This window comes from Balaenoptera physalus (assembly GCF_965194825.1).
Source record: "Balaenoptera physalus genome assembly, chromosome: 4".
Taxonomy (NCBI): domain Eukaryota; kingdom Metazoa; phylum Chordata; class Mammalia; order Artiodactyla; family Balaenopteridae; genus Balaenoptera; species Balaenoptera physalus.
The window spans coordinates 107,779,127-107,802,701 of record NC_138891.1 but is presented as its reverse complement, the minus strand read 5'-3'; the positions used below and the strand labels follow the sequence as shown (position 1 = coordinate 107,802,701).

Genomic DNA, 23,575 nt, shown 5'->3' with positions numbered 1-23,575 from the left:
GAATTCTACTTTTTATGGCATCAACGAAAGACACCCACTGATATTCAGCTGGCAACAGGGCTGGTCTGTAGAGTTCAAGAAAGTGTTACTCACAACTGACATGTCTGGTACCTTTTGGCTTCTGTTGCATGAGTCTCTTGAGATAGACTCTTAAGTGAAGCCTCAGGCCTCCACGAGAAGTTTTTTTTAGAAAGTAAGATGGAAGCGGCAGGGCCTTCCTAGCTTCCAAAGTCATGTGGCATTTCCTTTGCTGCACTCTACTGGCAAAGAGATCACATGATTGCCTAAATTCAAAGGGTCAGGGTAAGACCCATGTCTCAATGAGAGAGGTGTCAAAGAATTTGCAGCCACGTGTTTAATCCACCACACTCATACATACATAGCATTCTGTTTTGTGCCATCATTTTATGAATTCTGTATATCCACCGACTTTTTCAGTCATTTTTCCTAGATGTCTCTCTGCATATCAGATTCTGAACTGGTAAATTCTACCAGGACCCATAATGAAGCTTTGTAAAAAAGTACCCTCTACTTTATTTATTTTCTTCATGTGTTATTGCCACCATTCAAGGCTCTTTCATCTGTGTAAATTGGTCAGTTGGTCTGTGGTATAACACAGGTACATATCTTTCACTACATAGAGAGGTAGAGAGAGAGAGAGAGATAGATGGAAGGAAGGGATGGAGGAAGGGAGGGAGGGAGGGAGGAAGGAAGGAAGGAAGGAAGGAAAGAAGGATCATTTCTATCCCTCAGTTGGTGTAGATGCTGCTGGAAACAAAGTCCATGACCTAAGCTTGTGCTTTGGAGAGCGCAGGGTTGTGCCTCCTGCCACTTTAGCAAATGTACCTTTATTCTTCTTGAAATTCCTTTCCAGTGTCACAGGTACTCCCTATTTGTTTTGTCTTTATTTTTCTCCTATTTCCATTGGCCCCCACCCAAAAGCTGCTAGCAACTCTGCGTTGCAGTCAGGAATGCAGCTAATTCTCTCTGCACCATTCTTTTTTCCCTTTCCCCTTTCTTTCCTCATATTTGTACTGCTGGCTTCTTAGGCTATTCTGGTTCTGCTTCTTGCTGTCAATATCACTTTCTTTTTATGTCGTCCACAACTAATAGGCTTAAAAAAATTAATAAAGTTTCAAACACAGAACCCCATATTCTCATGATCTGGTTACAACAAATTATTAACTCACAATCTATCCGGTTTTATCGTTTCAACATCTAGATTTTTTTGTTTGTTTCTTTGTTTTTGTTTTTGAAGCAAACACTGATATTTCTATCATTTTTTCTTCATCCATGAGCTTAAATACTTGTATAAAGAGAAAGTTAATTTCATCAATGATTTATATACCTGAATTGCTGTTAATGTTGGAAAGATGGGATAAATGTTTGATACCTTTTTTGTTTGTTTATATGTTCTTGACAGTTTTAAAAATAACTAGTTGGTTTTCTGGCATCTTCCAGAGAAGTTTGTTTTTGTGTTTGCTTCTTTGTTTTGAGGATCAGTATGTGTTCATAAATTTAAGTATATCTGATGTGTTTTAATCCATTGAGGTAATTACTCAGTCTCATATTTGACCAGTGAGTGCCTCTTCAATTCTTTTGACATAAAATCAGTAGACTTTCATGGCTTTCCAGCTTTCCAGGCTGTACATTTCTTGTCCCTAAAAGCTATTCATTCAAGAAGTCCCATTTCCTTTTAATGGAAATATATTTAGAGACCTCAATTTTTGTACTAGAGTTGCTCATTGCTACTAGTATTGCCATTGTTCCTGGGCCTTTTCAGTGACAGTACACACATAAAAACATACACGCATACACCTATATATTTTAAGACAAATACATTATGTCTGTGTTTTGATACTTCCAAATCAAATTTTGGACTATAGAGATTCTACTTACTGGTACTAATCTTACCTCTGTTTCCTTGATGCCATAAATGTGATGCAGTTTTCATTCAAGTCAATGAATGAAAAATCAGAAGGGAGAAGACCAGAAACTTTTTTCATACCCTTCCCTCAAAACCCAAAGAGCTAAATGCCATTCAGACCGTTTGAGGATTAGCATTAGGAAAAATGAAAATTTAGGCCTCCTTCATTTATCCTACCTTTTTCTCCACTCTTGATGACTAATATTCCTTTAATGGAATTCAGTCAGAATTCTACTGAATAGAAATTAAATACCTATATGCACATACCTAGTATATATGTACTATATCTAAAATACAGTCACACTAAGAGAATAATCAGTTTATCAGTACAAGGGCAAATGGCTTATCAAAGCCTTTCCTGTTTTCAAATGGGGTGACGGACAACCTGCAGATGGGGCAGATTCCTACTGAACAATGTGGAAGAGAAAGGAGAGTCAGACGATTCTGAACACATTGTAATTCCTGATCCTCAGTTCCTATGGTGGCTTACTGCCCAGTTACACATACAATCCAGCTACAAGAGGCCTAGACAATGAAGAGAAAGAACTGACTGAAGTAAGAGATAAGGATTGACATGGTTGAAAAGAAACATTGAGTAATGAGACATAAGCCTTGCAAGACTCAAAAGTTTTTTCTAAATCTGTCCCCATTCACATTCAACAGAGCCTGGATGACCCAGAACCCCATTTTTCACCCTAATGCAGTTCGTGCAGTGTAACAAGAACATTGTCATTCAAAATTCAATAAAGTATTTCCTGAACACCTTCTATATCTACTTTGTAAGAACCAGAACTGTTCTAACTGGCCAGTCCTGCCCTGCATAATTTATGCAATATTTTTAATTTTTTTGTAATGAGTCAACTTGCTTTTAATAAAATTTAAGTCCTAGAAGATGGACTCATCAAAACTGTATTTTAGGTTGAGTCAATACTACGCTATTTAGAGTCTGTAACCACCTCATGTATGGTGGGTGTTTTTTTCTTTTGTGTTTTAAGTGTGTATTATGGCACATATTTCTTAGTCCTGGGTCTTTCTATCTATACACATAAAGGATTTTTTTCAGGACACTTTTTTTTTTTTGCAAGAAATGGGTTTACTGATTGGGAATACAAGGAATCCAGGAAGCAGTACAAAGGATAGAACTAAGGCACATCTAAGGAACCTTATCATCTACATATTTCCCCATTCTAGTGTGTTTTTCATTCCTTTCTAGTTTGGCTTCAACTATGTACCATGTAAAATGTTTTGGTTTCAGCTCTTTCACTGGTCACAGTCTCTTAGTTATCCAAGCATACATTTCTAAGAGAATCTGGCTGATCCTTTTCAAAGCAGAGCACTCATATTATATATACCAGGTATATCAGGTATCAGGAGAATAGGATTGATTGGACTGTGAGTTTTATGACAGCATATATCCATTCGGCCACTCAGCAGGCATTTCATTGGGGGAGGAGTATCTTACTCTTTTCTCCAGATGAGAGTTGGAGTAAGAGTGGGGAGTCAAGCAACTCTAAGTATGTCTAATATAAGATCTATTTACACAGCAATTATGCGATATATTTACACTAGTCTTTTTTCTTTTGTATTTTAAAGTGAAGTAAAAATATACCTCAGTGGTAAAATACACCTTCTTGCCTACTTTACAGTGGGGGGGATTTTTTTCCTTACAAACCAAAATAACTTGGTATTATATAAATTGGAAAAGTGCCTTAACCACTTTATATATATATGTATTTGTAGAGCACTTAGGTGTGGTAAAATTATTTTGACTGTTCTCAAAGCAGATACAAGAATGGGGACATACAAAATAACAACATCACTGTGCAGTAAAAAATGGACAAAGATCTCGTTGTCTTCATCTTTTGCTTCTTCAGAGTTAAGGGCCGTGCTTGATACATAGCAGGTATTCTATCTTTATTTATTTATTCAAAAACCGTCATGAGTGCCTACTACACACTGAGTTCTATATGAGAAAGTGGGTTCCTAATAGTGAATAGAGAAAACCAAGCCATCAGTAAAGGGATAGCAAGGACACAGATAATTTCTATACGAGGCCAAAAATGGCACAATAAAAATAGCACAGTTTCTGTGCCATTAGTATTTGCCAGTCTCTGATCTGAGTGCTTTATGGATAGATTCATTTATATTTTTATTATAATTCTACAAGTCATGTACTGTTACTCTCATCCCATATTAGAGTTGAAGAATTTGTGGCACAGAGAGATGCAATGTCATGCTCAAGTTCACGAGTAAGTGATGAGGCCAGTGCTCTAGACCAGGTGTTAAACACTTCTAGTGAGTAGATGTGTTACATGAACATGACAAGAGACACTGTGTAGGCAATCTTAATAGAAAATTGATCATCTGGTAAACACCTATTCCTGAATTTCCATTCTTTCTATGATGATTTCTCGATTTATCTATATATACAAGGAGTCAGCTCCTGATCATAAGCTCTTTGGGGCCTTCATTATGTGTTCTCTTGAACCCCACATGATGAGACATTTAACAAGACCTGTTCCACAGAACTTCATGCCCTTTGTGAGCTTGGCTCATTAAATATTTGTTAACAGTCTAAGAAGTCTAGGATTTGACCCCCAATCCTCACATTCAAAAGTCCTAAAAAAAAAAAAAAAAAAAAGAGTCTAATTGGAATCTAATTTAACTCTGAAAAATGTATCCTACAGTTTCATATTCCTCTCACATTTTATACTTGATTATTTATAGTGAACCCCTTCTCATTCATACAATTCACTCATTGTGGCATACAGTCTAGAAAAAGTGTTCATAAAATATGTATACTGTTAGCATGACCTCAGATTAATCGCTTTAAAAATGTTGCTTAAAACTATATTCACACAAATAAGTTCCTTTTATAGATTCTTTGTCTTTTTATTTTCCTTAGTAAATCTAATAATATGATTAGAGTTGCTCAGATAATGTTCCATCTCAAGGTTTTATTCATTTCTGATTCATTGTGTCTATTATTAAACCCAGCTGTTGATGTTTTTGAACAAACTGATTTCTGAATTAACTCTACATTGTGTTCTATAATAACCCCACTTCAGTATTATCATGGGTTGCTCCCAATTTACTTTTAGATAATTAAAGCCTCTCTTTATTCGTATCCAAGTTGCCTGTTTTATTTCCCAGAACACAAGGAAGTGATTTCATTCATGTTGCTCTAGGGGTCTAAAGTTGATAATCATTTTTCTACATCTGCCCTCATCAGTGTCAGCTTGCAAAATATGCTGCTGTGTCCCCATCCCTTGGCTTCCTCTCATTAGCATTCACATTCCCACTGATATAGTGTGTTTTTCTGCCACAAGCCATTCCTTGTTGTTTTCCTATAAAGTCAGTACTTTAGCATCAGAATTGTCCTAATTTCCCTAGCATATTATATATTTTCCCTATATTGACTTGTTTACGTGGATTATTTACATATGACTGCATCTGCTTCAGAATTGATGACATCTATTACTGAAATATGAAAAATATATATATGTTTCTCAATATCTGAATAAGCAATTTGCAAGTTGGTATAGGAAGAGAAGAAAATCTAGGTCATCATAAAAAACTTTGCTTATATCCCTTTAATTTTCATGATGAAAACCTGAAACATTAAAATTTGTGTATTTGTTAAATCAGAACTAAGAAAAAGTGGTTTCAATAACTGTCATCACTAATATAGTCTAGTGGCTATTTATTTATATATACATATTTGAATGTATACTTATACAAGTGCAGGTATATTTTATATTCTATCTACTTTACAGGTTTCCTCGATATTTTATATACTTTATATTAATATTTAATTACTCTGATTCCTTACCACATATCAACCCCTAAAATGACAAAATGAAATAATAAAATTTTCAGAGAATTTGTGGAATTGCTGATATTCTGTAGTTATGATTTGGAACTGATGTTTTAAATGAAGCTTCCTAGATTTTATACATTAGTCTCATTTTCTTTGATCACCAAAATGCAAATTTCCTAGGAAGACTATGTTATTGTATACTTTTATTGTAAAATAGGCATTGAAAAATACAGTTGATATCGTTAGGAAATTTCCATAAAGGTAAAAGTCATTATCCTTATTATATGTATGTATTACTTTGTTATTTAATATCTTTCTTATTTGCCTTTTCTTGACCTGAAGAATAACATCTATACCAAAAAGTTCATATATCCAAAAAACAGGAAGGCACATTTTGAGATTGTACAGATTAATTTAATGTTATGTAGTCGTATTAAAACACTTCAGTTTTATCTCTTGGAGATAGCTAAACCTCTGTACTTTCCCACCCCACGATTTTTATCAAGCCAAAATACAGATTCCCTTAGTTGAGCATTTTTAAAACAATTTATCAGTATAATTTGCCTTTTAAAGAATAAGATTTCCTCCACATTTATTTTAATCTCTCTAACAGCATGCACTTGAAAAGAATTAGAGTTAAAATATTAGTAATCCGGATACTCTTACTTTTCTATACTCTCCACCCGTGTTCGATGTATAATAAGTACTACCATAACCAGATGTGAAGGGTTTTTTGAAAGCTTTTCTATTTTACAAAAAAAGGATTTAGGAAAATACTTGCTTACAAATTTAGGCCTCCTTTCACTTGCTGGTAGGGGTATAAGATAGTTATAGTTATTTTTCTGCCTTTAGAATTTCAGAAATTTGATTCTAAGTCGTTGAACAGAATTTGGGTGCCATTATCTGATGTCTAGAGATTTTTCTGTACAGTTCTTGAAGTGTCATATGTTTCCTATACTATAAGCATCTCAAATCTCTTTAGTACACAGGAAGGATGTAGATATAAAAATAACCTTTTACAGTTATCATGAAGACAGTTAAATATGAAAATACAATCTTACAGTATTTTTCTTGATGTTATTGAGGACATAGAAATGACAGGAGAAGATTGAATAGATAGACCTGCCCGAAATATACACAGGTTGCTAGTGAGGGAATTAAAAAATAATAAATAAGGTCAACTGTGTGGGACAGTTTACTTTATGGGATTTCTATATTTTGTTTGGCTTTTTTTGTTGTTGTTTTACAACAAGCTCTCTCTAGCCTTGGATTCTAACCTTTTGCCTAATGCAATTATCAATTTTCATGTAAAAATCTCTCAGTAAATTTAACTCAGTGATATTTTCTATTAGTCAATGAGAACTAGAAAATTAGTTGTAACATCTGTTCATAATCTTTAGTAAAAATTTAGCTCACTGAGGCCTTTAAAAACGCATTACAATGTTTCCAAACATTTGATATTTTTCAACTCAATTTTGGCTTTTTAGTTTATAATTTTACCAGTGTTTCCAGTTCTTACTAAGACTAAGAATTAAGTTGATGAGTTAAAGCCACTTGTTCTAAACTAAATGGCGATCAGTATACTCCCGTGTTCCTAAACATAATTTTTATTTAAATTTTAAACAAAAAAGTTATTTTTGACAATCTCTTGGCATTCAAGAAGATTACAATATTTTCTGTCCTCTTCTGTAGATTCCAGTGAAAAATGTCAGCTTTGAACCAGTGACACTGTATTACACTGTTTGTGTGTTTTGTTGCTTTACATACAAGGTTTTCCTTACAGTTTATTTCTCCCTAAGAGGCGGCACTTTGTTAATATGGCTGTGTACAATTTTCTGACAAGTGCTGAACCTACGCTAACAAAAAATGGTTCTTATTTATGATATGTCAAATTACTGTTCCGAGAGTAGACCTTTTAGGTTGCATTCAGCCTTTAATTTGACTGAATTTAAATGACATAAAATGCCTTTTAGTTGGGCCTTGGCTGGCATATTATGTATCTCATTTCAATGAAAAACATTCACATGCAAATATGGTTTGTTTGGAGTGAGGACAAATGTGACTATCATGACTGATGAAGGCTTTTGATCACAATTCTACAAACTGAAACCTTGAAAAAGAAGAGGCTATTTGGACTGGCATCTGCAATCCCATGAATTATTTAGTTCACATTATTCATAAATCTATTTGAAGAGGAGGCTTTATGAGGTTTTAAGGAGGAGGAGGAGGAGTGTTGCCAGTGTCAACGTATGCTGTAACTGCCTGCATGCATATGAACACTTCCTTTAAATGTTAAGTGTTCTAGAACCTGTAAAGCGTGTCACCTGAGTACTCTAGCTAAATTGATCTCTTAGAAATGCAATCTGATGCCCAACCCTTCCTTACTCCTTCCACCATTGGGTCTATTGGAGAAGGAAAGGAGCAGTGCACATAGATGATGTGTAGAAGTGGGTAGGGCACATTAACAGAACATACAGTTTCCATTCCTGCTTCGTAGCAAAGCAAGCTAAAAACCCTCCTTCCACCAACACCGTGATTGTCCTTTCCTTTATACTTTTGCACTGATGCAGCTGCCTGGAAAATCCTCTCTCCTCTCCTTTTTCAGGTTTCCAACCAGCTTTCCAACCAGCTGGTGAGTTGATTTTTCTATAACTTAATCCCACTACTAGTGGCATAGCCTAGTTTTATGTTTACATTCCTCTCAATTACTTGTTGACGTATTTGTTTCTTTTTCTACATGATAAGATCTCTGAGGACAGGGATCTTGTATTAATCAAATTCTTTGTTTCAGAGCATTAGCATCCCTGTAATTTATAGGGCGTGCTCAATAAGTGGATGTTAGATTATCTTGAATTACCCTCACACTGTATCTCCTAAATGGAACAATGCATATATCTTACTTACATTGCTCCAAGTTTTTATAAAGGACTATAACTTCAAAATTATTTTGAAATTTGAAATATTGAGGGAAGTTTAATACTGGTTACATTTTAAGCAAAACATCTTATTTAGGGATCTTCTATTGGCTTTCTGCTGGCACAGGGAAGTGACTCATGTTCAGACCTAGTTTTCAGAGAGTGAGTCGAAAGGCTCAGTTGTAATTTGCTCATGTGAATTTTTAAGTAATGCTTTAGAGTTTTAAAATTAATGAACAGTTGCAGTTTATGCTGCTGAATAGATGTCCCCTCTATTTAGAGTTCACAGTATTTGATAATCAGTGCTGCAAAGAAGGTTAGACCACATAATCTTTAAAGGTAGCATCTAACTCTGAGATTCTCTGAGTCTCTGAAATCATCCCAGGTGGGAGTTTAGGCTTAACAGTAGATTCAAATGCAGACAACCTGAATAAATTTACTTACAGTTTGACTATTTTAAAATCCTGAGAACTGACTTTATTTTGTTTTCTTTCTAAAATATATTTTCCTATAAACTGTTGGGACTTCTCAATATGTTTATTAATGTGTACATATAAAATTATTTGTGGAATTATGAAAAATAGCATCATGACAGGAATATTTCTTTCCTGGGTAGATGGATTATTGTTCCATAGATAAGAAGAATCAGTACATGGGTACTAAAAGTCAGGTTGTACAATGTAAGGGAAAAGTCCCTGTGCTGGGAATTGGAAGATTCAGAACCTTCTCGATTCCCCTCCTAAGTAGCTAGTTAGTACTGAGAAGATCTTGTACTGTCCCTCAGGCCTTAATTTCCACATCTACAATCTGGAATTAACAGTGTCTGATCTCAGAGTTTCTTTGTGAATCCTATGCAGTGATAGATATGGAAACTTTAAAAAAGCATTGTTACTTTAAGTGTGAGATTTGCTAATATCAACCCTACAAAATTTAGGATAAAGTATTGTCTGTAAAGAAAGCTTTCTTGTTTTAAGAATTCATTTTCAATTTGATTCAGTGAAGTTGTTGTTGTAGGTTTCTTATCTTTTCAAATTTACATTCTAGACCCAGTTGGTGTGTTTGAATATATCTTTCATTCAAAGAGATCACATAAGATATTAGTGCTAAAATTATTATCACTTTTTCATTGTGAATGTGGCTATTGCAGACTTCAAAGTAAAATGTACCAGCTTAAAAAAAATAATGTTAATAACTATGATCTTCTTTAACAGGTATTTATTAAAATATAAACTGTTTATATCATTATGATTATCTTACAGATACAGATTTAAACTAGCAGTATTTGATATGTAAAATGAACGTATTATTCACCAACTGAGCATTATCTTACAATCCCAAACTAGCAGCTAATTTACCTGTAGCACAGTATGACATAATCTACCCACTTGCTCTCAGTAGCAATCTGAGGTAGGTACCAGGAAAATGAGGATCCGGAACATATTCCTGTGTACTTGTCTTCATCAAAATGTATTTTGTCTCTCTCTTCAGGGACAAGGCTCACTTCAAAGGGCAGTGTTTTGGCTATTATTTTAAACTGCTTGAATCTAAGATAAATATAAAATAATATAGTTTTCTTAAGTGGATCTTGAAATCTAGATCTTTATTTTGTATTTTTCATCTAGCCTTTTTCATCTAGCCTTTCTCCTAACATTTTGCACTAATCTAGAGATGACCATTCATGACATTCTAAGATATTTGTAACCTGATTTGCTTCTATATGTGAAATACAAAGTGGCTTGTTTAGTACATTGTAATTATGTATTTTGTAATTACAAGGATTTTCATCTCTATGCAACTCCCTCTGCCATTTTGCCATCGTATTTTAATAACACACTCTTAGAAGTAACTTTGTCCCAAGATACTCCTTTGGTTAGAGTTAATTATCAACTAAATAAAGTTTACCCAAACTGATGTGCAGAAGATGGTACAAGGTACACCAACTAGATTTTCTGAAATTGAACACCTAAGACCATTTTTCCATTTTATCTCCACACGACCCAATTAATATTACCTATTGGCATTTACCAATTGAGGTAAACTATGTTTGGAAGATTCCTCCCTCCAAATATTGAAATAATGATAGTTGTAATACTCCATTCAGAGAATATTTGACTCAGATGAAAATATGTATAGTCCAGATCATAGCAGTCTTTTTTGCAATTACTATTCATGTTTATTAAGACTGTATTTGACACACAAATTTGGGGCATGTTGTTTTTTTTACTTCATTTATGTAATAATTTCAAAATAACTTTTAAAATACATTTTAAAAAGTATCTAAAATTCCTGAAGTGGTCCAGATTATGGTACATTTCCTTTTCTTTTTTTGTGTGTCTTAAAATAGAGTTGTGAGACCCTCATCATATCTCTGAGAAATGTCATCTATGTTGGTCTTATTCTGGTGGATTTCAAATTAAGATGTAGTCAAAGTAGATCTTCAATTGCTCAACATTTGTTGTTATGCCTTAAATAAAATGTTAATCATATCTTTCAAACCATACTCTAAAATTCATGTTATGATTAGTATTACTATATCAGTCAAAGTAGAATAATAGTATATATTGATCCATCTGTTGATCAAGAGAGTAACATAGCACCTAATGAAATTTTCCTGCAAAATAAATTATACAGAAAGTACTGACTATATCAATATAAAATAAAAGTGTTAAAAGGCAAAAGCAGAGAAACATAGGAAGAGAAGATGCCATTGAGGTTCTCCATAATACACACAGGAACCAAATATCAACATCCCAGTCTTACCTACCTATTTACTGTTGAATCAGTAATGAAAGTTCTCCTCTCACTCATTATGACTGTAAGTAAATTAACATCTATGTGTCAGAAAGTCTTAATTGCATAATATTACAGTAAAAACTGCCAGAGATCATATCTGAAGAATTTGAAACTGACATGTCTAAATGATCACATTCCCTGCGCTTGGTTTATAGAAGTGATGTACTAGAAATAGGCATCTAAGTGCTCCTTAAAATTAGCATGCCTTAAATATGAATGTATGTTAAGTGTGTGTATTCTGGGTCTGAACTCTTTTTAGTGTGGATGACTTAATTTTAGGCAATCATGACCCTTCCTGATGTATGAGTCAGGATGAGATCAGAGAAGCAGCAATGTCTGATGCACAACATTCTGGGGGTCACCTTTCACTTTGCTTGAGCTCCTCACTGGGATGATTCACTAGAGGGTAAAACCAAGTATTTCTTGATCATACTCTTATGCATGGAGAAGCTTGACTTTGCCAGCCCACTGAAATGATTGCCTTTGGATCCCTTGAAAATTGAACAAGTTACCTGCTCTACACTGAAGCAGATTAGATAGATTCCCTTAAGTTATTCCTAACCACGTTCTCTATTTGCACAGCTTTTCCAGAATTAACCCATTATCTGGTAATTAGGAGTTAGGGTACATTGAGTTCACGTTTACTTCATGAGTATTTACTTGAATGCTGTAGGCCAAATCAGCACATGGTGCTGAGTTTCACACCTCTATTTATACATCTTCTCAAAATAATCTCATGAAAACATTTGATTATTTCTGTCAAATATTTTTTCTGTTTCTGCCCCTTGACCCATTTCCTGTCACTACCCTCCTTAAGCCCAAGCTGTAAACTCTTGGGGTCCATGTAAATTCCAGGTGGTATGAATTCTCTTCCTTTACATCAGTGAATCCCAGTCATCTATTATAATGATTGCAAAAGTGTTATCCATCAATAAATGTGTTTACTAGGTGCTACTACGGTTCTCTGATTGAAACCATTCTCAACACTAGTACAGAGTTCAGTTATTCTTTCTAAATAAAAATAAAAAGTAATAATTACCAATGGTATAATATGAACTGAGTAAACTGTTATATATGCATGTGATTATACAAAGTAATTACATAATATTGTATTCTGTGTACATATACATACACACATATATATATGCATACACACACAGACACACGGAGAGAATGTTTGTGTCCTACTAATTTTCTCAGGTCACCATCTGCCTTAGAATGTGAACTCTTATTGGTAGATACCATACCATTATTGGTTCTACATGACAATTGGAGAACTTTGATGGCTCAGAAAGTTTTCAACATGCATATACAGTTGCTTTACTATTTTACCATTACTATTTATGGACATAAAAGTATCATTTACTTAGCATATGTTTAAACTAGTAAAATGGAATATATTTTAAAATAAATTATTGAGTATAAAATGTCTAATTAATATAGTAATTTAATAGAAAAAACTGAAAATATAACTACAGCATCTAGAAAATAGGAAATATGACCAATCTCACTGACATTAGAATTTAGTTTTCTTAGTTTCTGTTTTTAAAACATTTCCCAAATCTAATAGTTTTATGTAATTAACAACAATCTAAGGTATATATATTAAATTTATCCATCAAAATTAGCAAATGAGAATCGGGAATAATAGAAGACTAATATCCATTGCTCTATTTTATTCCAATTATAGATTTAGGATATTTCGAAGATAGCTTCCTGGTTTTGTAACACAGACATAAATATAACTTCAAATGATGCCCGTGTACTTTATTTATTGAGAATCTTTTATTCTGGTAGTGTCTCAAAGCTTTAATAATAATATATGATGGATACATCTAAGGGTTTGCATTTATTTTATTTTATTTTTATTTTTTATTTTTTTAGAAATTCACGTTCGTTTATTTATTTATTTATTTATTTATTTATTTATGACTGTGTTGGGTCTTCGTTTCTGTGCGAGGGCTTTCTCTAGTTGTGGCAAGTGGGGACCACTCTTCATCGCGGTGCGCGGGCCTCTCACCATCGCGGCCTCTCTTGTTGCGGAGCACAGGCTCCAGACGCGCAGGCTCAGTAATTGTGGCTCACGGGCCCAGTTGCTCCGTGGCATGTGGGATCCTCCCAGACCAGGGCTCGAACCCGTGTCCCCTGCATTGGCAGGCAGACTCTCAACCACTGCGCCACCAGGGAAGTCCTGCATTTATTTTATAGTCTCTTCTAGAGGCATGAGTTTGAGTCCAATTTTTTTTTACAAAGTCTTGAAAACTCCCTATATTTATCAGTGTAAAAGTCATAAGCCTTACAGGGCAGTATGGAGTACAGCAGAAGAAAAAGAAATTTATAAATTGGTAGTGACTCATGAAGTTTGAAGAGATTCTTGACAGCAAAAGAAATATAGAATAAAGTAGTGTAAATATTTTACATGTAAGCTATCAGTGCTAGAAGCATAAAAACAGTGGAGAGAAAAATTCTTAATACAAAATAACAGTTATTTTGATATATATAATTAATTCTGTCTGTATAGAGTGAGGAAACATGGGAAAGAAATAATTATATAGATTACTATATAAATACTATAAATAATTATATAGATTACTTAATTCTCAAAATACAGTTGAATGAAGTAGTCAGAAGCTTAAAATAAACTTCTGTTTCATTTCTGCAGAAGCAAAATGGTTATTTCATAGAGGAAATTACTATGTTCCACATTTTAGAGACTAAATTTCATAAACCAAAATTATTTGAATGGTGCTTGTTTGCCTTGCACATACAAGTAAAAATTTACTCACATAAGATAATCTCATTCAATACAAACACCAGTATATAGCCAGTACTGTGCTGTTTTATACACTATTACATGTAATCATATTATAGGAACATTGATGTCAAGAAATAAACCTAGATACTTAAATAATTTTAAATATTTTTTTTAGTATCAGAAATTTCAACCATCTATAAAAATAGAAAATATTATAAACAACATGCATTTCAAGATTATTTTAAAAGGAATTGCAGGCAACTGGTCATTTTTCATATTTAGTTTTGTGAAAAGATAATGACTTAAAAAATATATTTACAATACTATTATTCCACCTAAGTACTAACAACAATTCTTTAATATTGTGAAATATCCAGGGCTCAAATCAGGATCCAAAGTAGTCTGCACATGCCATTTGCTTGATATGTCTCTTAGGTTCCCCCTTCAATTGGTATTTTTTATCCCTGATATCTATTTGCTAAAGGAACCAAATACCAAAATTCCTTGTGTGTGGTTTCCCATACTCAAGGTTAGACTAATTGCATTGACAGTGCATTTTTTTTTTGTTTCCTGTGTATACTGGACATTGGAAGTTCAACGGAGAGGCACAATTCTATCCAGATTTGATTATATTGCAGAAATACTTAAATGGTATTGTGTCCTTCCAGGAGAAGGTATGTAATGCCTGGAATTCTCCCTTTTAATGATGTTAGCATTATGTATATACATAGGCAGCTACGTATAAGAACTTATTAAAGATTGTGGAACAGTGGTTTTTGAGTTCTATTATTTCCTCTTTATTTATTGGCTGGGGTATTTGTGTTGGGAGAAATTTCCACTCATCAAATATTTGGTTACTCTTGGGTATATCTCTTTTAGCAAACATTTCTTTCTCAAGCATCATTTTTACACATTTTTCCTAGTGTGAAATTTGTGTGGTTATTAAGAAAGAAGAACTTGTGAAAGAAATTAAAGTCACACTTTTTAAAATTTTCATTTCTAACGAGCCTTAGAAGAAAATTCTCATGTTTAGATGATGTTAGTTGATAGCTAAGAAAGATGTTATTTTAAATAAATCTCAAGTGATTAGTGAAAGAATGTTATTAACTTTGTACTGGATAGTTGGAGAAAAAGGAGGAAATATAGGTGGTTATCTAGCCCTGAAATGCAATTATTTTAATTTCCATATCTTGAAAAGACTGTAATACCGTGGTAAGTATCTGATAAATTAGATGTAGTAGTACTTCTTTTTAAAATCAGTGTGATTTCCTCCTTTGTAAAAAGGAATAAAACTCTCCTGATATTAATTAGCACTACATTGTTATACTGTATCTAATGATTGCATTTTGATATAGTGGATTTTAAAATATACATGTTCAGCATGGTGTTTTGGTTGTAATTTTGCTACCAAATAGCTTTGTGACCTAGAAAAAGTCACTTATCATCTCTGGCTCCCAGTTTTGTAATATTTTAGATCTCTTAGTTTCTACTGTATTTCTTCTAGAAAGTAGTGGCAATATAGTCTCTCTTATTATTATAATTTGCACATATGTCTATAAGAGTAACTTTCATATTTAAAAAATTTTTATTGTGCAGTGTCTATCAATGGCAATGGGTTTGTTTTGTTTTGTTTCATTATAGATTAAATTTGGGGCAGGAGGAACACAAAATATATCTGAGTATGAAGTTGCAGATGTCAGGAACCTCTGTCTCCTTGGAATGTCAGTACTTGCTAAGTTTATTGCTTCTCTATTAAGAAACGACAGTCCCTTATCTATAAATTTGTTTATGGAAGGAAGAGTAAACAACACTAGGCTAAAATACCAAAGTTTTCAAAAAAAAGGCTACATAATATTAAAATAAAAAGATCCACAATGCTTTAGTATTAGCTCTCTGTGAATAAATTCCAGTAATGTCTTTGCTATTTCCAAAATGTTTTATTGCTAAGTAACTTTTCAGCAAACACTTCTAAAGGCAACTACAAATCCAGTATGTTCTACATTATCCATACATTACAGATACTAATAAAACATATCACCATTTTGTTATGACATAAATCTTAAAATTAGGAGTAGAAATTAAAAGAACAGGGAAAATGTGGCTAGGTCATACAAATTATGAGGTAGGTAAAATTTATCTCATCTCCTCTGAGAATGCCCTCATGCCCTACTTGTAGTGCCTGTACTTCATTTTGAGAAACACTGTTTTAGATTCACCAATTCTTTGCAGAATTATTAGTGATACCTTTCAAATAGACAGACACTTGAATAATTCAGTGAACTAATTAACTAATTGGTGACATAATCAATTAATTATATTTTTACTTTTTAATCATCTGTATTGGAGTTTTCAGAGATAAACCTCATTAATATAATGCTTAATATTCACTAACTATTCAGCATTCATATGTAAATAGCTCTGGTATTTCTGTTATTATTCACATGATTTTTCTTCAAAAATTACATACATAAATTTTCACATTATTAATATCAGAATTATTAGCAGTTACAAATTTAATATTATAACTGACCATCTCTGGAAAAAAGTGTGAACAACTATAATGTTACAGTTACAACTTGCTGCCTTTATTATAAAGGTGAAGAAATGTTAATGTCATATCTAAAACTTTTCTCAGGTCAAAGTACCTTTACTTCCTTTCTTTTCATTTTAACTATGAACCGCTAAAATTGTATTTTTAAGATAATTTTCAGTCACTTTTGGGTGGTATGCAGTGTGCACTTTACAATTGACTTATAATTGGACTGTGCTGACAATGGAAAATCTTACAAGTATTGAACATGACATTTATGACAGTATTGCTGTCATCTTGGCTTCTTTTATTGAATATGCAGAGAATTATAATTGGGCTAATAAGCCTGGTAGCCTGGCCGCTTTCCAGTTATATTAACCAGCCTAGTCTAGTATTAGCTGCCTGAACACACACAGAAACAGACATAGAGCTTTTGTTTTCCTTTCTAGTTTATTTTGGTATCTACCCAATAATCTAAGAGTAAAATCATCTACCATCATGTAATGTTTGAGAACTTTCAATAATTCATCTCCATCCCACTGAGAAATGTAAAGATTGCCTTCTCTATTTTTATTTCACTAATTTTTAATAAAAAAGATGAATTTTTGTAAAAGACTAGTTGTATCTGTTAACACATTTGATACTATTGTCTCAAAAATTTCTAAAGCTTTTGGCAATTTTTCTTTGAATTTGTGCTAAAAATGTTAAGTGATAACTTTGAATTTTAAGTAAAATTTCTTTTCATGTGAACAATTTAATATACTGATACATTGAAATATTTTCTTTGAAATTGAGTGAAATAATATTTTTGCATAATCTAAAAATAAGTCAGCTTTGTGTAGTCTTAAAAACAACACAAAAGATGAAAATAATTCCTAATGATTAGAATTCTGAAATCTACTAAAATTCTACCAAGGAATTAAAAACTGAATTTTTAACTGAAAAACAAATATTAAGAAAAGTTAAATGAAACAGCTTGTGGTTTAAAAGATCCAAGGAGGTTGCAGTGTAGCAGTCATCTGGAGCACTAGATTCTGTACTTCTGTTTCTCTCCTTTTTTTCTTTTCGCTGGTTTTCTCTTATTTTAGAGCATTTAATATACTTGCATATTTTTATCCAAGCTTTCTCAACACTTCCATCAGCAATATCTAAGGTCTTCATCTTTGTCAGTGGTTTTCTGGATAGAAATATGAAAAAAACCCTGGGAATCTGCCCGTCAGAAACAAAACACCAGTTCGGTATAAAAGGGATATGACACAGGATGTCACCAGTTCGGTATAAAAGGGATATGACACAGGATGTGTATTGCAGCATTGTTATTAGCAGTAAACAAACAAACAACAACAAGAAAACAAACCTAAAAGCAACCTGATTTTCTGTCAATAGGGAAATAGTCCCATACTTCATACACACTATAGAAAAATATACAACTATTAAAATTAGTGAGTTAGAACTCCATGTATTAACCTGGAAGATGAGGGAAAAACAGACTGCAAAGAACTGTGTATAGTATGATCCTGTTTATGGAAACAAAATACACAAAGTATATATGTTATTGTTTTTTATAAGAATAGCAAAATATATTTTTATAACATTAGCAAACTGTTAATATTGATTATTTCAGTAGCAGCCTTTGGAGAAGGATGAGCTATTGGTTTTTTTTTTAATCTATGTCACCTCTTATTTTTTGGCATTTGTCAATTTGTAATAAAAATAAGCAAAAAAATAGAAGTATTTAATTCATTAAGTAGGAGCAGAATTTCCTGGTAAATGACTTTTAAAGTTTAGTTTAAGTTTTAACATTAAATATTTTAGGGACTCTAATGGGTGACAAATTTTGCCATGAATTGTTATATCACAGTAACAATATCACAAAAACAGCTGGTAGTTTAATTTTGGGTCTTTGCTTTTTAAAAGAAAGTTAGTTTACATTATATTCATAACAGTATTGTGAACATTCTCCCTCTCCAACCACTTACCTTCATTTTAAAGCTGTGGAATAAACAGAGTTTGAATGGGTTTTTGTAAGGACTTAAGCAAGGTTTCCTGAAATAATTTTGCTTTTACTTAATATGGTTTTATTTTTAAAAATTTATTATTTAAAAAATATGATGTACATTTTTTATGAGCTAGCAGAAGATAAATACAATAAAAGATAGTGTTTGTGATTGTGGATAAAAATGAAATTCTGTGTGAGTAGTCTGGCATGTATCTAGACTTGCTAGAAATTTTTCTTTAGCTCTAAATAACTTGAAAGAAGAAAGTGTAAATTAAAAGTTTCCATTTGCAGTTCATAAGCACTCAGTCTAAAATCTAAATTAAACTTCACTGGGGTCAGTATGCAGGCTAGAGACTGCCTATTTTCCAATTAGGGGATGGACCACTTCATCTTTGACATCATTTAGAGAATGAAAAAGCACGCCTTCCTCTGTCAATCTTCCTTTTTAAATATTTAAATCAAAATAGAACATATTACTTCAAAATGTTTGGGGTATCTAATTATGCATTTTGTCTAGAAGTTTTCCTTTGAGTAAAGAATTCTCCTGTCAGGACTGTTCTAATTTCCTCATTCAGTTTACTTCTGCCCCAAAGTGTTTACCAATAGATATAATAAACTTAAATTTCTACTTCTTAATGAAAATAATGCCATTTAAAGTAATGGAGTTTTCTAGTTTCATAGCTATGTGATCAACCAAGTACCAAATAGCTGAAGTTTAATGAATCATGAAATTTTGATTTGGCTTTATAGACCTGATATTCGCAATCCAGTTGGTGACTCGGTGCCATAAATCCCAATAGTGTAAGGTAGTATCTTAGAGCACAGATTTTAGGTTCAGACACACCTAGGATCAAATCCCAAATTTGCTTATTTCCAGCTGTCCCATAGTCAGCAAGTAATGTAAATTTTCTAAGTTCCAGTTTTCACATCTGTGAGGCAATAATAACGCAACTTACTTCTTGAGGTGGTTAAGTGGAAGATGTATGGAAAGTACTCAACTCTCTCTGGCATTTAAGTAAGCACTCAGTAAGTGCAAGTGAACGGCCTTTGTGATTTATCCAAACATTATGGATTACATTTGAATTGTTAAATAAAATGAAATATATTTAAACTATATATTAGTATTTTTAATTGAATTATTAACTAAACTTTAGAGTTAAAAAAGACAAAGAGAAAGAAAGAAACACAGTTTTAAAAAAGAATTTTGTGCCTTGTGGTGTTTGGTATTTGCACTCTGTGGCTCCTATCTGTTTTACTCTTTCTTTTTCAAGGACTTTAATCATATACTAACAAAATATAACCAATTGTCATTTTCTTTGTTACAAGTCCTATTCATCTAAAGTGCATTGATGGTGTAATCATAAGCATATCGTTTTAGACTTTAACTAATAGTGATAACATATCTCTTTTACTTATTAGAGACTCTGCCTAATAATCTAATGTGTTTGTTCTCTTCTTCTTGTGCAATCTTGGTACCAGCGGCTGCTTCAAAGAATAAAGCTAAAGGTGAGCTATTGTCCATTCTGCATGATTTACCATGATTGTTTTCTGCTTAGTCTTGTGCGTCCTCTCAAATGATAGAGCTAGTTCTGTTCGTGATAATACCAGTTCAGTGTGTAGATACTAGTTGTAAATTTCTACAAATACAAATATATATCATTTTAATTATTCAGTTTCTGATATATGTCTGTGTTTCCATGATTATTTGTGAGTTTATTTTCTTGTTTTATTTCCAACTTTATTCCAAGTGGAATAAGGTGCTTTTATGCTTAACATTTTGCCTGCTGACCTTAGTTTCCTTGATAAAATTGTGAACTGGAAAAAAATACAGCATAAAATAAAGCTGATGGAAAGTCTCAAAATTGAACATGCCTTCATAGAATTATGTGAAAAGAAAATTTTATCCTTTATTAAACTCCAGTTTTCTATTTATGGCTTTTTTTAATCCATTTCCTAGTTGTATTAAATTTCATTTGCTAGAATCCTGAAAATACATTTTTATGAGGGGGATGTGCTTGTCTAATGCCAGAATGTCCCCCTGAAAGAAAAAGACTTTTGGCTTGATGTGTCAAAGTCTTTATGGTTTCTAAAAGAATTCAAACGTGTGTGTATGTGTGTGTGTGTGTGTGTGTGTGTGTATATATATATATATGATGTGTATATATATATGATATCTATGATAGTGTCATAGGTTTATAGTTTATGTGTTTCAATTTCATGTTCTCTAGAACAAGCTATATATTTTTTAAATGTTTTCTCCTTATATAGCAAATATATATATATATTTTTCTCTTTCATTTATTTTTATACAGCAACACTGTAATAACCTTATTGGTCATATATCTATTATCTTCAGTTGCCTCATCTACAGAGTGTGAAAAACAATAAATAATTCAAAAGGTTGTTGTGAGGGTTAAGTAAAATATGTAAAACAACAAGTAAACTTCCTGCTGCTACTAGCATTTTAAACAATGCTAGCTTCATTTTGCTTCTCACAAACGGGCCTCTTCTTTGTGGAGAATTTCTGACTCTTCATTATTCAATATTGCCCTGCCTAATATCTTCATCTATGTGCTCAGGAGAAATAACCAGGTGGTTTTGTCTTTCTCCATTTCTCATATTCAGATCTACCACAAGGCCACCCTTCTCTATTATTCCTTCCCCTCCAGCCCTGCCCTCCCCCAGGTTGTAGTTTTACAGCTAGTTTTAACACTATACATAGATTTATGTTTGGAGTGTTAACTGATCCCTATTTATAAGGCTAAGCATTTAGTGTGCAACTAGTATTTTCCGAGGAATGTATTTGTTTTATAAAACACTAAAAATATAAAAGATGAGATGGCAAATTTCTTGTTACCCTTTGTTTAATCCTCCACACTTAGCCTAGTCTCTTTTTCAATACATGTGCTAGAATTAGCCAATTCTTGCCACAGTAATTTTCTGTCTGTGGACAAAAGAAATACACTCACGAAACAATTAAGAAATTACTTGACAATGAGTATATATTTATGAACTATATTTATATAATAAAAGATTATTTTGCAGTTTTAGGAATGAAGAATTAAGAACGATGTACAATATAATGTGTTAATTGTGGGATATAGAACTTGAGTGTAAAGGGAGTTAGCAAGATTTACATATTGAGGTTGGAGTCCTTGTTCTCAGAGAATGCTTTATGTGGCAGGTGGGGCTTGAACTGATTGTTGAAGGATGGGTAGTATATATAGAAGAAAGTAGTACATAGAAAAAGGAATTTGAAAGCATAAGTAAAGGTATAGAAGCAGGAATGAATATAGTTTATTTCATATAGTGAGGGCACCTTTTAAAAGAAGAAGACCTGTGTTTTACGAGAGTGGAGGAAGTTAAATTTGATGATGGAGTGATCATGAGTCGTTACTGCATTTGATTACATAAAACCTCTCATAATAATCACATCTGTGTTCACTTTATAATTCTTGAAAACGATGGACAATAATTCAAATTACAATATACAGGTTACAAAGTATTAGTACAGGAAACCAATTCACCACTGAAGGAATCCAGCCGTACATTATATTATAGGTGTGTGCACAGTCACATCAGGACTCAAGCTGGCTAGGATTTTGCGATACAAACATGTTTATGTGTCCGATTTAGGACGCCCACGTTGCCATCCCTGTTGTTCCACACCTATCCATTTTATTTGAATCTCTTTTTTTTCGCTTGTGTACAAGCCTGCAGGGGGCTTTAGGACACAGTTCACCCTATGCCTGTATGTTTGCATCTACAAGGTGTTATAGAGATAAGAAATGACACTTTCTAAAATGAACTATGCCTCAAGTAGAAATTGAAATTTTATTTCTAATGACTGAGACAGATGTATATTATGTAGACAATAGAGAGAAGTACCCAATGCTTTTATTGTCCAATTTCGATGTCAAGGCAAATGGTCTTCAAACAGGAAAAAAAAAAAAAAAATGTGGGTAAGAGGAAAATAAAACCCAAGATAATATAAGAGCAGATTGCTTAAAAATACTAAATTTCTCCTGGCCCAAATAAAGTACATCCCAGGGAACCCAGGGAAGTTTTGTAGAGGATAACAGCTCATTCATTTATTCTTACGGAATCATGCAAATGTGGGGAACTTCTGCAATATTGGAGAGAGGTATGTGCTGTGATATTTGTTAAGGAGAAAGGATTACATTTGAGAAACCATAGACTGGTAAATTTGACGTTACCTTCCCAGTAAAACTATTAAACTCTTAAACAATTTGTGAGTGGTTAGATTAAAAGGATTCTCTAGGAGTTAGTTAGCAGTTACTAGTAATGGCATAGAAAATTACCCTAATTTTCTTCCTCTCTTTTTTTTTAAATATTGATTATTATACCAGTGTCCAAGGGCAGTATATAAACATGTACTATTTGAATTTCATCAAATCATGTAGTAACTCATTCCTTATTTTGTAGAAACTGTCATTCTGAAGTTTGCCAATTATTCTTTAGTTGTCAAATGAAATGGTGGTTCCCCAATCCTCAAATTACTCATTTTTCTGCTGAATATAATGTTTCTTTTGATTTTCCACTTCCCTTGATTCAGTGTCTCTGTTACAGGTTTCATTTTCTTTTAACTCCTCTTTGCCTCCTTCTTTCCCTCTCCTTTTCTATCTTGTTCTGGAATATAGGTTTCATTCAGGTTAATCTTTGACCCCTAAAGAGATCACTTCTCACAGTGTTGCAGCTCTCCACTTCCTTTTTTGAGAGATGACCTTCACTTCCTACAGAATTTTATAAGCAGCCATTTTGTGCATTATTGAGTACCCACAGCGAACCTCCCTCACCGTTATTGAATGTTAAGAG

General features: G+C 33.0%; 1 protein-coding gene across 5 annotated transcripts in view; it reads left to right on the top strand.

Annotated features, from left to right (window-relative positions):
- Positions 1 to 23,575, top strand: part of CADM2 (cell adhesion molecule 2) — a 1,048,372-nt gene that overhangs the window by 714,388 nt on the left and 310,409 nt on the right. For 2 of the 5 annotated variants that reach the window (XM_082460493.1, XM_082460491.1), the window contains exon 2: positions 20,219 to 20,245. The exons of the other annotated variants lie outside the window; for them this stretch is intronic. In XM_082460493.1, the coding sequence (XP_082316619.1) occupies positions 20,219 to 20,245 (27 nt within the window). The remainder of the gene's footprint in view (positions 1 to 20,218; positions 20,246 to 23,575) is intronic. 5 annotated transcript variants of the gene reach the window in all.